Source organism: Amblyraja radiata, chromosome 5, assembly GCF_010909765.2.
Source record: "Amblyraja radiata isolate CabotCenter1 chromosome 5, sAmbRad1.1.pri, whole genome shotgun sequence".
In the NCBI taxonomy this organism is placed as follows: Eukaryota; Metazoa; Chordata; class Chondrichthyes; order Rajiformes; family Rajidae; genus Amblyraja; species Amblyraja radiata.
Window position 1 is genome coordinate 88,458,214 of NC_045960.1, and position 16,970 is coordinate 88,475,183.

At 42.0% G+C, this 16,970-nt stretch overlaps 1 protein-coding gene across 1 annotated transcript; it reads left to right on the forward strand.

Annotated features, from left to right (window-relative positions):
* Positions 1 to 5,336: 5,336 nt before the first annotated feature.
* On the forward strand, positions 5,337 to 16,453 carry alkal2 (ALK and LTK ligand 2). Its single transcript, XM_033021681.1, has 6 exons — positions 5,337 to 5,986; positions 6,374 to 6,692; positions 8,323 to 8,379; positions 8,463 to 8,543; positions 9,744 to 9,820; positions 15,626 to 16,453. The coding sequence occupies exons 2-5, from the start codon at positions 6,416 to 6,418 to the stop codon at positions 9,806 to 9,808; spliced, it is 480 nt and encodes a 159-aa protein (XP_032877572.1). The 5' UTR covers positions 5,337 to 5,986; positions 6,374 to 6,415; the 3' UTR covers positions 9,809 to 9,820; positions 15,626 to 16,453.
* Positions 16,454 to 16,970: the final 517 nt, after the last annotated feature.

Sequence of the window (16,970 nt, forward strand, 5' to 3'; positions counted from 1 at the left end):
CTCTTTCTGGTACATAACATAAAGAAGCAGTTAAGTAATCTGGACCTGTTAATCCTGGCTACATTGGAGAGGCTATGACTTCAAAATGGGGTAAAAGCTTCAGGGCTGCTGGGAGATTTGGTCAATTTGGAATTGCTATCTGCAGAGCTGGGACAAGCTGCAGAGTGGCGCCAGTGTGTCTAGAGCCTAGATACAATTTGCAAGCAAAGAATAAGAGCATCTGCAGACCCTGTCAGTTAGGTTCAAAATGCATAGAATGGATTGGATGGCTGCAATCCAGACATACACCTTGTAAATAGTTGTAAATAATGTTGCAGGGTTCTACTTTTGTGTTACGAGTTGATTGGATGAGGTATTGAGCCTTGATGGGTTTTCAGGCAAATCAGGGTAAATGTTTCTAAGTTGGCTTCCATGCGAAGTCCGGTTTGAATACAATGTATTGAGCTGCTGTATTATTGGGTTAGGGAAATGTCTGTTATGTATGGGATTAATCAATATCTGTATTAGGTTATTAAGAGACCACCCCCATGTGGTTCGGCCCCTCGAGGTCACGGGAAATATAAAAGTCTGCTACAACGAGGTTCAGCGTCAATCTTCTGGGAGAGCGCTTGGGACTGCGTGAACTTCAGGAGTGTCTCTGTCTGAGCGAGGCCTAGAGGGCTTGAACAGGCAGACACGAGGATCGAATCCGCGGTGGGATATGTACAGCAGTTGAACTGTAATGCGCTTTTGTTAAAATAAAATGTAGTTGTTTCAAGTGCTTGATTCAGTGTTTTTACTGAAACTAGACTGGGGGGAAGCTTATAAACGAGCAATTTACATTGGGGGCTCGTTCGGGATCTCAAAAATCCCCCAAACACAAGTTTACGATCAAAGGTGTAGAGCTGTTTCGATCACAAGTGCAGAAATCGGGCCCACGGTGCAGTTTTCGCGTTGATTTTCTGCACTTCGTTAGTTGGAGCGGATCGATCATTCGTGGGCTTGGGAAAGGGTCTAATCAAGATCATTAGAACATAGTCTAGTAGGCACGGGGGAGTGGTTAGCACACCTTTGGGGTAGGGGCCATAAAACCAGGGTGGGATTAGAGGCCCTGCTGGGGTTTGTTTAGAATCCCTTTCCTGGGTTAGAGGCCCAAAAATTTGGTCGTAGTTGGCAGACTGCAGCTGCTTTAACAAGAGCCAAACGCGCTTCAACGGGCGAGAGGTGGCCCAGGGTTAGACTTGGTATCCAAATTGGTGGGGTATTAAAATACAGGTCTCGCCTTCGATCGGATCTTTGCCGGGAGCGCGAATGGAAAAGGTGGGCTCTGAAAATCGGCATCGATAACTCACAGCGCAAAGCAACTAGGCGCTGGATCCTCGGTGCCCAGCAGAGAGGAATGTCTGTGCGAAGGTATCTGAGTCTCTCCCTGAAGTGATGGACGAAGAACCTCAAAAAGGTACTGGGCTTGGATGGACAGAGTAGAGACTGGCCGGAATACTCCAGTCCATTCAAGAATTCAACTGGCCAATTTTAGTTTGATTCGAGAGCCCACGTAGTAGAAGAGATACGCACTAAAATTAGGAGTTTGAGTTTGAGTCTATACTTGCATTGCCAAATTTTCAAATACTGAATTTCATATTGAAGTTCTGCCAGTAAGGTGGAATTTGAATTCCTGTCGATAGAACTTCGGAGTTGGTGCTTGTCCGTGATTGATTCCGAATAGCGGCTGATCAGCAGTGAATAGTAACCCTCTGGTCGATTGTTGACTAGTACCTGATAGCGAACAGTACCTGAGGGACGGGAACCTGATTTACTTGACGAAAAGTAACTTGAATAGCGAAGGGAACCCCTAATTCTGTCGAACTTAGACAGGAGGGATAGAGTTCCCCTTATTGAAGTCCAGTCTTAGCAGAGGGATAGTAACATTCGAGAGGAAAAGTAGTCATTTAAAGAGTAGTACCCCTCAGCAAAGTGTAAACTAGGAAGGGGAAAATCTTTGGTAGCAGAGGGAGAGTTTCGCTGCGTGATAACAGCGTGAAGTGGTATCGAAATCGAGTGTTCGTGAACTGTGCGCTAGTGCTTTAAATCATTTTGTAAATTGTAAAAATCTAGCTTCGATGGCCCAATTCAATAGTTCCATGGTAGTCTGTCTTCACCTTCTCCATCATGATCTGGTTTGGCTCAGCCACCAAGCACGACATCCGGAGTCTGCAGCGAATCATCCGATCAGCTGCAACCTTCCCCCCATTGACGAACTGTACACTGCAAGGGCTAGGAAGAGAGCGGGTAAATCATCTCTGACCCTTCTCACCCTGGCCACAAACTCTATGAAGCACCTCCCTCTGGAAGGCGACTCCAGACTGTCAAAGCCGCCACAGCCAGACATAAAAACGTTTTTTTTCCACAAATAGTAGCTCTACTCAATAACCAAAATCTGTTGCCTCCTTTTGCTCTGGTATTTTATTTCATTCACATGTTTAAACTATAATGTTTTATTATTAATGTTTAATGTTTAATTAATGTTCATTAGGCGAGATACAGTATTGGGTAGGCTAATGGGACTGAAGGATGATTAATCCCCGGGACCTGATGGACTGCATCCCAGGGTCCTCAGGGAGGTGGCTCTAGAAATAGTGGACGCATTGGTGATCATTTTCCAATGTTCAATAGATTCAGGATCAGTTCCTGTGGATTGGTGGATAGCTAATGTTATCCCACTTTTCAAGAAAGGAGCGAGAGAGAAAACGGGGAATTACAGACCAGTTAGCCTGACCTCGGTGGTGGGAAAGATGCTGGAGTCAATTATTAAAGAGGTAATAATGAGGCATTTGGATAGCAGTAAAAGGATTAGTCCAAGTCAACATGGATTTATGAAAGGGAAATCATGCTTGACTAATCTTCTGGAATTTCTTGAGGATGTGACACGTAAAATGGACGAAGGGGAGCCAGTGGATGTAGTGTATTTAGACTTTCAGAACGCCTTTGATAAGGTCCCGCACGGGAGACTGGTGACTAAAATTAGAGCACATGGTATTGGGGGTAGGGTGTTGACATGGATGGAAAATTTGTTGGCAGACAGGAAGCAAAGAGTAGGAGTGAACGGGTCCTTTTCAGAATAGCAGGCAGTGGCGAGTGGAGTGCAGAAGGCTCGGTGTTGGGGCCGCAACTGTTTACCATATATATTAATGATTTGGAAGAGGGAATTAGGAGCAACACTAGCAAGTTTGCGAATGACACAAAGCTGGGTGGCAGTGTGAACTGTGAAGAGGATGTTAGGAGGTTGCAGGGTGACCTGGACAGGTTGAGTTAGTGGGCAGATGCGTGGCAGATGCAGTATAATATAAATAAATGTGAGGTTATCCACTTTGGCAGCAAAAACAAGGGGGCCAATTATTATCTCAATGGGGTTAGGTTAGGTAAGGGGGAGGTGCAGCGAGACCTGGGTGTCCTTGTACACCAGTCACTGAAAGTTGGCGTGCAGGTACAGCAGGCAGTGAAGGAAGCTATTGGAATGTTGAACTTCATAACAAGAGGATTTCAGTATAGGAGTAAAGAGGTTCTTCTGCAGTTGTATAGGGCTCTGGTAAGACCACATCTGGAGTATTGTGTACAGTTTTGGTCTCCTAATTTGAGGAAGGACATCCTTGTGATTGAGGCAGTGTAGTGTAGGTTCACGAGATTGAGCCCTGGGATGGCGGGACTGTCATATGAGGAAAGATTGAAAAGACTAGGCTTGTATTCACTGGAGCTTAGAAGGATGAGGGGGATTCTTATAGAAACATAAAAAATTATAAAAGGACTGGACAAGCTAGATGCAGGAAAAATGTTCCCAATGTTGGGCGAGTCCAGAACCAGGGTCCACAGTCTTAGAATAAAGGGGAGGCCATTTAGGACTGAGGTGAGAAAAAACTTTTTTCACCCAGTGAGTTGTGAATTTGTGGAATTTCCTGCCACAGTGGAGGCCAAATCACTGGATGGATTTAAGAGAGAGTTAGATAGAGCTCTAGGGGCTAGTGGAATCAAGGGATATGGGGAGAAGGCAGGCACGGGTTATTGATTGGGGACGATCAGCCATGAGCACAATGAATGGCAGTGCTGGCTGGAAGGGCTGAATGGCCTCCTCCTGCACCTATTTTCTATGTTTCTATGTTTTATGTGTAATTCTTAAATGTTACTATATGTCGTGTTGTTACTTGCGAGCGGAGCACCAAAGCAAATTCCTTGTATGTGAATACTTGGTCAATAAACTTATTCATTCATTTTTCTGTGCCTTTCAGACGGTGTCATCCTTCAGTTTAACCGGTAAACTCCAGCTAATTAATAGATACAAAATCTTGCTCTTTTTAGCCAGAATTTGTAACCCTGTATTTGAGAAGTAAAGCATTCAGTTTGGATTAAACAGTTGTTGTTGATACAAAGTTCATGTTAGTCACTTCCAGTTTTATTTTACACCAAAATTAATAAACAGAAAATTGAATCGCGTTTATTAAGACCAAACAGTAAACACAATATGTGTGATTCATAACGTACTCATAACTTAGCGAATGAGTGGCATCTAGTGGGAGGAAGTAGGGTAGTCACCATCATTTACGTAGTACGAGCTCATACTCCAAAACCCTGTTTTTAAAACAAACTATCGAATTTGGTAAACATGCAGCAAAGGGCTGGACGTTTGAATTCGGATGCTTTGAGACAAACATTCCTCCGATGATGGCTTTCTGCTGCAGTTATTCCGTTATTTTTGTGCAGCTGCTGCTTGTATTGCACAAGATAAACGTCTTTGATCTCTATCGCCGAAAGCTCATGTACTTTCAGCATTAGCCGAACAAATCCTACTGCAAATCAGTCCTCTAGGTTCGCGGACACATCAAATCCACGAGTGACTCCTCTGTCGCTGAATGGCGCTGTTGTTAGTCCTTCCGCCACAGAACACTTGCAGTTGCAATCTGTGGCTTGTCACTTGTTCGGCGTATAATACATCTTCATTCAAAGCACAAAAAGGGGGGCATATTAAATAGGGTTTACTTTTTTTTAAATTACAGGTTTGAATAAAGTTATCCACACAATTAATGCTCCTGTTTTTTTTTAAATTTAGATTTACTTTAATATTAGTTTTAACCCGAAAGGGGTGGCAAATACGTCTGGAATAAACAGATGGGTGGAAGGGGATTACATTTCAGGGAGTCACACCCGCCACCCGACCGCTGCGCCCCGTTTCCCTTCAGAGGTTGCTGCTTTGTCAAAGATCACCTACAGTACCTTTAAGAAGCTGTGTGGAGGGGGAGGGATTGCACCGTAACATATGCAGATATAAAGTCTTCCCGTCGTCTTTACCACTACTATCCTTGTAATAGTGCTTCCAATAATTTGCCACGTCGGAAATTAGCCAGAGTGATAAATATGTTTATCTGAAATCGCTTCCTAGGGACCATCAAATAAACTGCAAGGGGGCAGGGATATATCACCAGTTACGGGCTTTCGTGCTTAAGTGCAGAAGAGGGAGAGAGGAAAAAAAAAGTTCCTGGTAGCCACGCAGCCTTGTCAGTTAGCGCTGGTCGCATCATCATCCGGGCTGACGAAAATAATGCAATTCTAGGAGTGTCTGATCGGGAAGGATGAAATCTTCAAACAGCGTTAACACGTTTCCAATTAAAGATACGCCGGGGTAATCCGGTGGGACCGATTACGTCTACAAATAGTCAGTAAAAGGCTGGGAAAGATCTAACGAAAGTTACTGAACCAAAGGTTGCCAAGTGAAGTTTTATTGTTTACCACCCACTTCAAGTCGATAGCATTATATTGAACTACCACATGCATCATATACTATATAAGGGCCTGCGCTTGGAGGCACAGCTGAAATTGTGTGGTTTGTGGAATTAAGTGCACACTTAATATCATATGTTTTGAGCAACAGTCCACCTTTTCTGCACGGTGAGAGGAAAAAAAACGCACGGATTGCACGGCGAGGTGCACCGGGAATCATTTTATCAGCCCGTGCTTAAAGGTATGAGTTTTTTATTTTTCTGAAATACACACCTTGATTGTAAAAGATATCTTGACTACAATTAGGCAAAAACAGAAACCGCTTCATGTTATTTGTCTGAATGTGCGAGCTATCCCTCGGAAAAGCGACACCAGTGTATCATTGTAAAAGTTTAGTGGAGGCACTCAATGATAAAATGCTCACTAGAGCACAATAGGCTAAGCTTTTGAATTGTTTTTTTACGCAGTATCTTGAGCGTTAGAAATTTTCATTTCTATTTCCGGAAAACCAATAAAGTGATTGCTGCAAACGAGAAATTATGCATCATTGTGAGTGGGATGGCATAACCTTGCGGTTATCTAACGAAAGCTGTTAAAGATCATCATGTCGGTTTATTTGCTCTTTCAGTATTTCCAGTCGAGGTTGGGAGGCTTTAATCTTTCGACAGAAATGAATGGACTGAGGCTGCCGCTATTCCTTGGATTTATGCTTTTGATAATCAGAGCTGGATATTGCCAAGAGAAGTCAGATTTCGCGGAGAAGACAGATTTCGCGGAGTTACGGGACGAAAAAACTCTCTTTAACTTGATATTGGAAATCATAAACCAGTTACAAAAGCACCACGAGGAGGAATCTAATGATGTTATGTATTTTCCACAAGACGTTGACTACACCTTTGATCCTCAGGAATTCCCTGATTATGATGTCGCTCAGAAGGAGAAAGTTGGTAGGTGTTTCAGGTTTATTGGCTTAGTTGTTTCCTGAGTATGTGTGTGTGTGTGGGGTTTTTTAACGTCCTATTAAGAGCCGTGCATGATGGGCGATAATAAATTTAATGTACATTACAGATTCCCCCCCCCCCCCCCGCCCCAAATGTGTTCAATTGACAGATCCTAGGGGCGGGTTATTTTTTATCTCGGTGTGCATTAGTCTTGTGGTCCCGTGGGAATGCGAATGGTCAAGGTTTGCTTGACGGTCCGACCGTTTAGAAGAGATAGGCACAAAGTACTGGAGTAATTTAGCGGGTCAGGCAGCATCTATGGAGAAAAGGAATAGGTGACGTTTCGGGACCAGTCTTTAGACTCAGACTCGGGCGATCCGAAACGTCACCTATTCCTTTTCAGCAGAGATGCTGTCTGACCCGCTGAGTTACTCCAGCTTTTTGTGTCTATCTCCACATTTTATGAATGAATTCTGTCTTAGTCAGGGTGACATGAGGACGCAAGTCTTCTGGTTTTCTGACGACGAGTAGATCAGCACGCCGTAGTCTGTTAGAAGCGGGGAAGCGCCACAGCCCGTGAGCTGTTGCTTTTCGGACTGAAGTCTGTCCTCGGAACATCATCAGCCCATTCTACAGTAGCTGTGGAGTTCCTCCAGCATTTTGGGGTTTTTTTTTATTCAAGATTCCAGAATCTGCAAGTCTCTTGCTTTCCGTTTATCAGGGAATGGGACGGTGTTGTTTTCCCCGACTGTATTGCAATCTTTTTAGATTTGTTTATCGGCCAAGAAGCAAGAGATGTCACATAATCATAATCAGAACGTGACTCTTCCAAAATATATTGAAGCAGTTAAGGTGGAAGTGCTGCTGTATCCGGATCTTGCCTGCTTTGGGGAACTTTAGTTATGGGGAGAGATTGGATAGGCTAGACTTGTTTTCCCTGGAGCAAAGAAAACCCAGGGATGAGCTGATAGAGATATATACAATTATGAGCCACATGTGGTGTAAAAACAAGGCGGCATAGGTTTAAGATGAGAAGAAGGAGTGTTAAAGGAGATTTTAAATATTTTTTTTCACACGGAGATGGTTAATATCACGAATTCCCTGCAAGGGGACGTGGCGGAATCCGAGACAACCAACCTTTAGGCAAGCATCTAAATGGATAAGGCATAGAAGGATACAAACAGTGCGCTAAATGGGATTGGTGTAGATGGTTGATATGGACGTGGTTGGTGCTGCGCAACTCTTCGACTTCCAATATCTGAAGTCACACCTGACTTGAGGCACTGTCCTGAATCTCCTTAAACTAAAGCATTCAGAATCCAAAACGATCACTGTCCTATTGTCAGAACAGAGGAAGGTGTCGTCTTTCTCTCTGTTTGCCCCGCCTGATGAGTAATTGGTACAGATCCGATTCTTGGGATTGACAATGGTTAATGACGATGTATTGTGAATCTATCCTTTTTCAGGACAAACTAGAAAATATAATTTCAGTTCACACCTGCAATGACACCCACACAAAATCTATAAAATATCTACCCCTCCCTGAATGATTACGAAACAAATTTGTCGTGGTACTGCGTGCCGATGCGGCCATTAAGATTGAGCACATGATATATACTGTATCTTTTTCCAACAGAAATAGTACCCAGGGATCTAAGGAGGGTGAAGGACAAGTTTCTAAAACATTTAACAGGTAAGAACCCTTTAACTTTCGCTGCGTGGTCTTCAGCGTGCTGACTATCAGCTGGTTTTAATCGATTATTGGTGTTGTTTCAGGACCTCTTTACTTCAGCCCCAAATGCAACAGACACTTCTACCGGTTGTACCACAATACCAGAGATTGTACCATACCAGCCTGTAAGTGCCCCGCCTTTCTTTTCAGATTATTTGGGACTACGTTTTATTTTGAACGATTGTTTTGGACTGATTAAGTCCAACATTGTGATTGTGTTAATTTGTCGCTACCGTTCCTTCGATATGCGTTAAACACCGAGAATGGTGGAAGTCTGAAACAATGCCTCGGGCTCACCATCTTTCGCCAGGTACCCATATTGGGGTGATGGGACCCACACTGCCATATCTTTAATTCTGAACCACATCAAGTTTGCAATAACTTTTCTGTCCACGGTCGAGAAGAAAAGTGTGACCCGTTGAGTTATTCCAACACTTTAAGTTCCACGTTAATATGTGGTTTTGGGGAGTTATTGTAGCTCCAATTAAGACAAATATTAGCTTAGGTATCCTTTTCTAGGCAGTTCCTGGAATAAGGGTGACACGCAGCAGCGTAACGGTAGCGCTGTTACCTCACAGCTCCAGAGAACCAGGGTCCTTCCTGATTTATCTCTGTGGAGTCTGCACGTTCTCCCTGTGACCGCGTGGTTTTCTTCCGGGTGCTCCGGTTTCCTCCCACATCCCGAAGACGTATCGGTTTGTAGGTTAATTGGCCTCTGTAAATTTCTCCCAGTGTGGGGATATTGTTACATCAGCAGTAAGACTTGTTGTATACTAGTTTCTGGTATCACGGTGCACCCACTGGTCCTGTCACACTCCACTATCACTCACTGAGCTCAATTGACAGAGGCCAATTACCCTACCAGTCCGGACTTCTCGGAGATGTGGGAGGGACCCAGAGCACCCGGGGGAAACCCACGCGGTCACAGAGAGAACTACAAACTCGACGCAGACAACCACGGGGGGGGGTCGCGACTATACCCAGGTCGCTGGAGTTGTGAGGCGGCGGCTTTATCAGCTGCGCGGAGCTCTACCGCCTTAAAATAAATTAACTGCACGGCCAAAAGTACAGGCTCACCAAATTAAACTAATCATCCGCAGTTCTTCGTTTCCCCGTCTGCCTGGACTTGGTTTGATAGAAAAATAGACATTTGTTTCATGAGAGTGAAGCAAATCTGATTCGGTGATTTATCAGAGTTCATAAAGGTCATACCGCACTTATCGGGTTATTTCGAAAAGAGATGCGCATGGAACGCGCGACCTTTGTGGAAAGGGGAGGATATGTTTATTACTTTGCTGATGGGTGACCACACTTTCTTACCGCAGATTATAAACGATGTGCCAGGCTACTCACAAGATTGGCGGCTAACCCGATGTGTGTGAAAGGCTGAATTCGACAAATGGTCAGTGTTTATCCGCGTGAAAATCCTGCTAAGACTTGCAGGGTGGGGAAGGGAGAATATACCATGTTGCCTGGCTGAGATCAACCTTTGGGGGTGGCTGGGGGGAGGGGAGAAACACGACCACTTGTTCAGTCAGTACAACCTTACATCAGCTAACGGCCAATCACTCAGTATCGATTGGCTTGTTCAATGTTGTACTTTAATTAGCACCATTCCAGACGTCTGACATCAGTGAGACCAGTGCAGCTTTCTCGTCGAGTCATTCCAGTTCATTCACTCACGGCTAGTCGCCACAGAGGCACTTTCATTTTTTTAAACGGATTTCCAAACATTTGTGAGTAACCGAACGCATGTCACTGTACTTCGGTTGAAGTCACTATTTAAATTACAACTGCACCGACATTGTACTTAAATAATTACTGAAACACAAAAAAAAAAATCAGTCAGAGTCATACAGCATAGAAACAGGCTTTTCGGCTCAACTTGTCCACACCGACCAACATGTCCCTTCTACACTAGTCACATCTGCCTGTGTTTGGCCCATATCCCTCTAAACCTATTCTATCCATGCACCTGTATAAACGTTTCACGCATGTTGCGATAGTACCTGCCTCAACAAGCTCCACTGCAGCTCGTTCAATACACCCGCCACCCTTTGTGTGAAAATGTTACCCCTCAGGTTCTTACTAAACCTCTCTCTTCCTCCTCCTCCCCCTCCCATAAACCTATGTCATCTAGTTCTCGATGCCCTTACTCTGGGCAAGAGACTGTGTGTTTACCCGATCTATTTGGAAGGGTCCCGACCCAAAACCTCACCTGTCCATTCCCTCGCAGATGCTGCTAGACGCACTGAGTTACTCTTGCACGTTGTGATTTATCCAAGGTTCCTACATCCGCACTTCCTTGTGTCTCCAAGTGCAGCCTTTGCCATCATAATGAGTTTCTGCTCTTTACAAGGCAGCACTAATTACCATGGCTACCACTCAATTAAAGATTGATAGCAATTGCAGCGTTTGACGCGCTCATCACTTTTCACAGCTTTACAATCTATAGTTCAACCCACGCACTTTGAAAGTGGAAAGTCTAGCCTTGAACATTTAGAAGGCAATTGACTGGATGTTGAACATCTTTTCTACTCACAGATTGGAGAGAGGCACAATTCCATTGAGTACTCCAACCTATGAGCTAGAAAAAAGGCATACGTTGGTGAAAAAAAAACTGAGCGCCGTTCACATTCACGCAAAATGACATTATTATCCGTGACTTCCATTTTGGCACTTTCAAGAATCTGTAAGGCGGTGGAGATAACATCATCACCAGAAAACATAGAAGGAATCAGATATAAAATAAATAAATAAAACAGGGACATGCTGCCCACAATTTGTGTGCGTGTAGAAAAGTTGACCCAGCCTATCCCCTGCTCTATAGATGTGCAGGTCTACCCAATGACAATGCACTAGACAAAGTTTGTTGCCTCTACCATCCTTGCAGATTGCGAGGACAGATGCGACCACTCAAATAAGTCCTTATCTGCCCTTTAGTCTTTCTACTATTTATGTTACATAAAATATCCCCAGCTGCTCAGGAAAACAGGTTGGCTTTCTTTACTCCATTTGGGATGCTCATAATTTTCTATTGCTCACCTCACTTGTATCCCCTTAGACATCTTTTCATTGAATGTAACCCCAGCCTACACAATCTTTCTTCATAGCTATAATTTTCGAGAGGTGGCAAAATCCAGGTAAACCTTCCCTGCACCCTTTCCAGTGCAGTCATGCCTTTCTTACGATTTGCGACCTGGGCTTTTGTAGTACTTAAGATGTGGTCTAATGAGTGTTGTATACAGTATGTCCTTTTACATTTCATGCCTGGGCTAAGAAACAAAGGTATTCCATGTACTTTTTCACTAGTTGTGGAAGGACATGGACAGATTATGTTTTGGGTCGGGGCCATTCTTCATTCATGTTTAACCACCTAAAGTTTAAAGATACAGCATGGAAACAGGCCCTTTGGCCCACTGAATCCACACTGACCATCGATCACCTGTTCACACACTAGTTCTATGTTATCCCACTTTTGCATCCACTTCCAACACACAAGCCATTTAACCTACAAACCCATAGGGATGTGGATGGAAACTGGAGCACCTGAAGGAACTCATAGGGAGAATGTACAAACTCCACACAGACAGCACCTGAGGTCAGGATTGAACCCGGGTGCCTGGTGTTGTGAGGCGGCATCTCTCCCACCTGTGCCACTGTGCCATCCTTTGCACTACTGTGCCACCCTCATCTGTCTTGATACCTTTACGGATCTGTTGCCATCTACTCCAAGGTCCATTTGTTCTTTCATGCCATTTACTATCATAGAATCGTACTGCCCTTTGGCCCAATTGTCGATGCTGACCAATGTGTCCCATCTAAGCAAGTCCAATTTGCCCATGTTTGGCCCATATCCCTCTAAACCTTTCCTATCCACATACCTGTCCAAGAGTCTTTTAAATGCTGTAATAATATTTGCTTCTACTCTGGCAGCTCGCTCCATATACCCACTACCATCTGAGAGAAAAAGATGCTTCTCAGGTTCCTATCTTGGACCTCTTAACTTAATTTGTACTTTGGTTCTTAATTCCACTACCCTGGGTAAAAGACATGTGCATTCATCCTATCTATACCCTGCATGATTTTATACACCTCTGAGCCTCCTGCACTCCAAGATAAAGTCTTAGACTCTCCAACCTCTCCCTGTAGCTCAGATCCTCGAGTCCTCTCAACATCCTTGTAAACCTTATCTACACTCTTTCCAGCTCCTTCCAGCAACCAGATGACCAAAATTAAACACATTACTCCAAGAATGGCCTCACTGCACCACGGGAGATCATACTCTCCATTTATTAATATTTTTGCACCTTTTAAGATAGGATTTCAACAAAGATTTTTGCAGCCTTATTAGCCTCAAGTGATGTACTGGAATACTGGAAGATAGCTAATGTTATCCTCTTGTTGAAATAGGGCAGTAGGAATAAGCTTGAAAACTACAGGTAGGTGAGCTGTGAAATTACGAGAGCTTTAGTGGGATAGATGGTTAGTCTTTATCCCAGAGCAGGAGAGTTTACAACCAGAGGGCACGGGTTTATATTGAGAGGGGTGACATTTAAAGATCTGAAGAGTTTTTCACACAGAGGGTTAATTGGAATGAGCTGCCAGCAGAGGTGGCAGAGGTGATATATTTACAATGTTTCAAAGGCATTTACTTAGACAGGTATTTAGATTCAAAAGGATATGCCTAAAGCAGGCAAATGGGATTAGCGTAGATATACGTCATCGTCGGCATGGATAACATAGATGTGGTTCTGTAAAATGGTGATTTTATGATTCTGTCCAAATGCATAGCCTTGCACTTCCCTCTAATTGCTGCCTTTCTGATCACATTACCAGACTATTTATATCTTCCTGCAGTCTAAAGTATGCTTCCTGTTGTCCAAATGACAAACTTTGCATAATTTACAAACTTAATCATGCTCATGACATTTAAGAATATATTACAAATTGCAGGGGACTATACACAGCCTGACAATAGCCTCCACACCATGAATTGCCAAACCGTGAACCAAGTGCTGTTAAATGGGATTATTATAGATGGGTACTTGATGGTCACCATAAGCATAGTGAGCTAAAACATTTGTTTCAGTGCCTTGTGACTTCAGGAACTCTTCGTACAACACAGTGTAGAAATCCAGCCATCCAGCAACTATTATCATTTGCTTCTTGTCACTGAACCAATCTTAGATCCAATTTGCCATTCTCCTAGAATCATATAGGATTTTACTTCCTTGGTTTGATGGTCAGCTGGGACTGTCAAAGGGCATGCTAACATCAAATGCAATCTTTTCTTTGACTCTTCTTGATGCCTCCACAAAACAAAAGATCATCTTGAGTCAGACAATGCCTTTCCATGATAAATCCATGTTTATTCTTCATAAGTTCATGATAGGAACGTGGCCTATCAAGTATACTCTGCCATACAATCATGGCTGATCTATCTTTCCCTCTTAACCCCATTCTCTTGCCTTCTCCCCATAACCCCTGATTATTCTCCCTGATAAATATGTGTCTTTTAAAATGATGATTCACAGTGTCCCTGAGAATGGATTCTAATAACCTGCCACTGGTAGTTAAACTATTTGGCCTATAATGCTAAAAATTCTCCAATCCTCTGGCACCACTCTGGTAGCCAGGATGGATTGAAAAATCGTAGACAAACCCGCTGCAACATTCTCCCATTTTTTTCCTCAACAGCCTGGAATACATTTAATTTGGTTAATACTGCTCAATTTTCATATCTTTTATATCAACTCATTGTCCTCAACTACAATGTCAACATCAATTCTCTCATTCTGAAGACAGTCACAGAGTATTTGTTTGAAACTTACATCTGTCCAATTTAAGTCTTTACAGACAAATCCAAGATGGCCCCATCTCTTGTAAGACTCACTATAGACAAGCAAAAAAAAATGTTCTCGTGAATTTAGGAATTCTGACTGCTCCATACCTGTAGAAATACACGTGGTAATTGTTCTTAAGGTACACAGTGGAGTGGGTGAGCTTTACCAGGATGTTGTATAGACGTAAAGTGTTAGGAAAACCTAGTTAGGCTGGATCTGCCTTCCTTGGAGCTGAGGAGGTAATAAAAATGATGAGGGGAATAGATAAGGTGCTTAGTGAAAGAAGATAGTTATAGCCAGAGGGCGTATGGTTAAGGTGAGGAATAAAAGGGAATCTGAGGTAGATTTTTTTCACTAGAGGATGGTCATAAACTAGAATCTATTGCCTTAGAAGATGGTGGAGGCAGGTACCTCCACACGATGAATTGCCAAAGCATAGAGGGCTCTAGAACATGTGCTGTTAAATGGGACTAGTTACAGAAGGATACTTGAAGGTCACCATGAACATTGAAGCTGATGTATTTGTTTCAGTGTCTTATGACTTGAGGACTCTCGAACACTTTGTACAACATAGCATGGAAGTAAATTCCATGATTGATAAATTCATGTTTTAAGGCAAAGCTATATAAGAAGATAGAAAATACATATAAATACCCATTTTATTCCAATTATAATGATCGTGGTTAGCATCACACAAGATTACGTATAGAATTATCTAATTTTTTACATATAATCCTTACTGTGCTATCACCTTCAACTGGGAGGCTACAATGTATTTGATCAATGTTTTGACTATAATTACTTTAGTTCAATGAAAAAGGCAGTTCAGTGATAGCAAACAGAATTGTGATGCAGAAGTGAGATTTTTTTTAAAAGTTGCAATATACGGACTGGAATAGCTTATCAAATCTTGATAATGCACTTTGTGCTGGAACTTACTGTGTGAAATAGTAGCTGCTCAATTTGTTGCGCATGGGGAAAACTATCAATCAAGCCACGCTCAACACTAAGTGGAGTTTACAGCAACAGTAGATGCCTGACCACATGGCTGGTCAATCTCTTATTTCAATCTATTCTATGAAAGTGAGTCCTGATATAAAGCTTTACTGAAAAATAAAATTAATTACTCACCATATAATCGATTAAATGGTGAAAGATACCAGAATTACCGTAGATGCCATTTTCACAATATAAATTCCATCAAGACTTGCCCACATGAGCTAACAGATAAATTAAAGCCTGATCAGGGGTTTTCATGTTTCCTGCTTAAACATGCCAAATGCTTCATGCTCATTTAAAAACTAACATGTAACTTACTTAAACCCCTTAAGAGTACAAAATGCAACAATCTTGTTTTACAGGTGACAACAATGAATTCAAATATCCCCAGAACCAAGAAAAGTGCCTTGGAAAACAACAGGGAAACAAATAGATCTCAATACCTTTATAACATATTCCATTGTGATCAAAGATTTATTTTTGCATACAGATGGATACTTCCATAAACTCCTCAATGTGCATTTTGTATGTTGGTCAACATTGTTTCTGTAATTCTGTACATTCATATAAATAACGGCCTATGTTACAAAGGCTTAATGTTTAAGAAAATAATATAATTTCACTGTTTTTGCTGCCAAAATTGCACATATGCTTTCTTGTTCAACAAATATTTGGAACATTATTTTGTATTAAACATTGAGATGCTCAGATACTGTTCAAGACGAAGCTACTCTATCCTAAATTTACTGCAGGATTTTTCTTCTTGCATCAGAGTACCGACTATCTCTTTTTGTCATATGTAATGCTATTGCAATTTAAAACCATTTGCCACATTATAACATAGTAACTGTCGATAATGAGAATGTTTAGGGTCACCCTGTGGACTAGTTAAATTATGATTTGCATGACATTTTCTTGTCTTTTCAAAATTTAACACCTTAAAACAGTACAGTTAGGCTAGTACTATGTTCGTTATGGTTTTCATTCGCTGAACTTAAAGAGGTTTGTCAGCAATTATCTTTTGTCTAACATAGTGGAGTGTCATTTGTACCAAAATATACAAGCTAATGTCATTAGTCACTGTACATTAAGATTTATAAACATTCCAGCTAACATGTGCAATATGTATATATTGTAAAGACTTGAATATATATCAGTTATAAAATAAAGTGTTTGGTATTTGGCACAGACAGGACTGAGTGCCTTTTGTATACATTCCCTGGTTGTTACTACATTGTTTCACGCCATGATTCACTATAGAAGATATCTACATTTCTAAACTTCAGACAGACATGGTTTACTTAAACCAATGTAACTTTTGTCTTTTAAGTCAAATAAATGGAAATGCACAGTATTTAATCAGGAGGCAATATAAAAAAATATAGCCATTATCATATTGTTTAAAGTTAGGCTGAATATATTTTCAACTATGAAGCAAACAGATCTCTGAGAAAGGATAACACTTGGAATGATGCTACATCATCTCCTAATACAGTATTTGATACATTTGTATTTAATAGCCACTTTCACATTCACGTTTCTGTCCAATGTCTACTTTCCATTCCATGAAGAGTTCTGAGCACACTGCAATTTGCCATCAGATTATCTATCGACTATCACGGAAGTCCATAGAATTAATACTCATACGGTCATAAGTGATAGGAGCAGAATTAGGCCATCAGCCCCACAAGTCTATTGCACCATTCA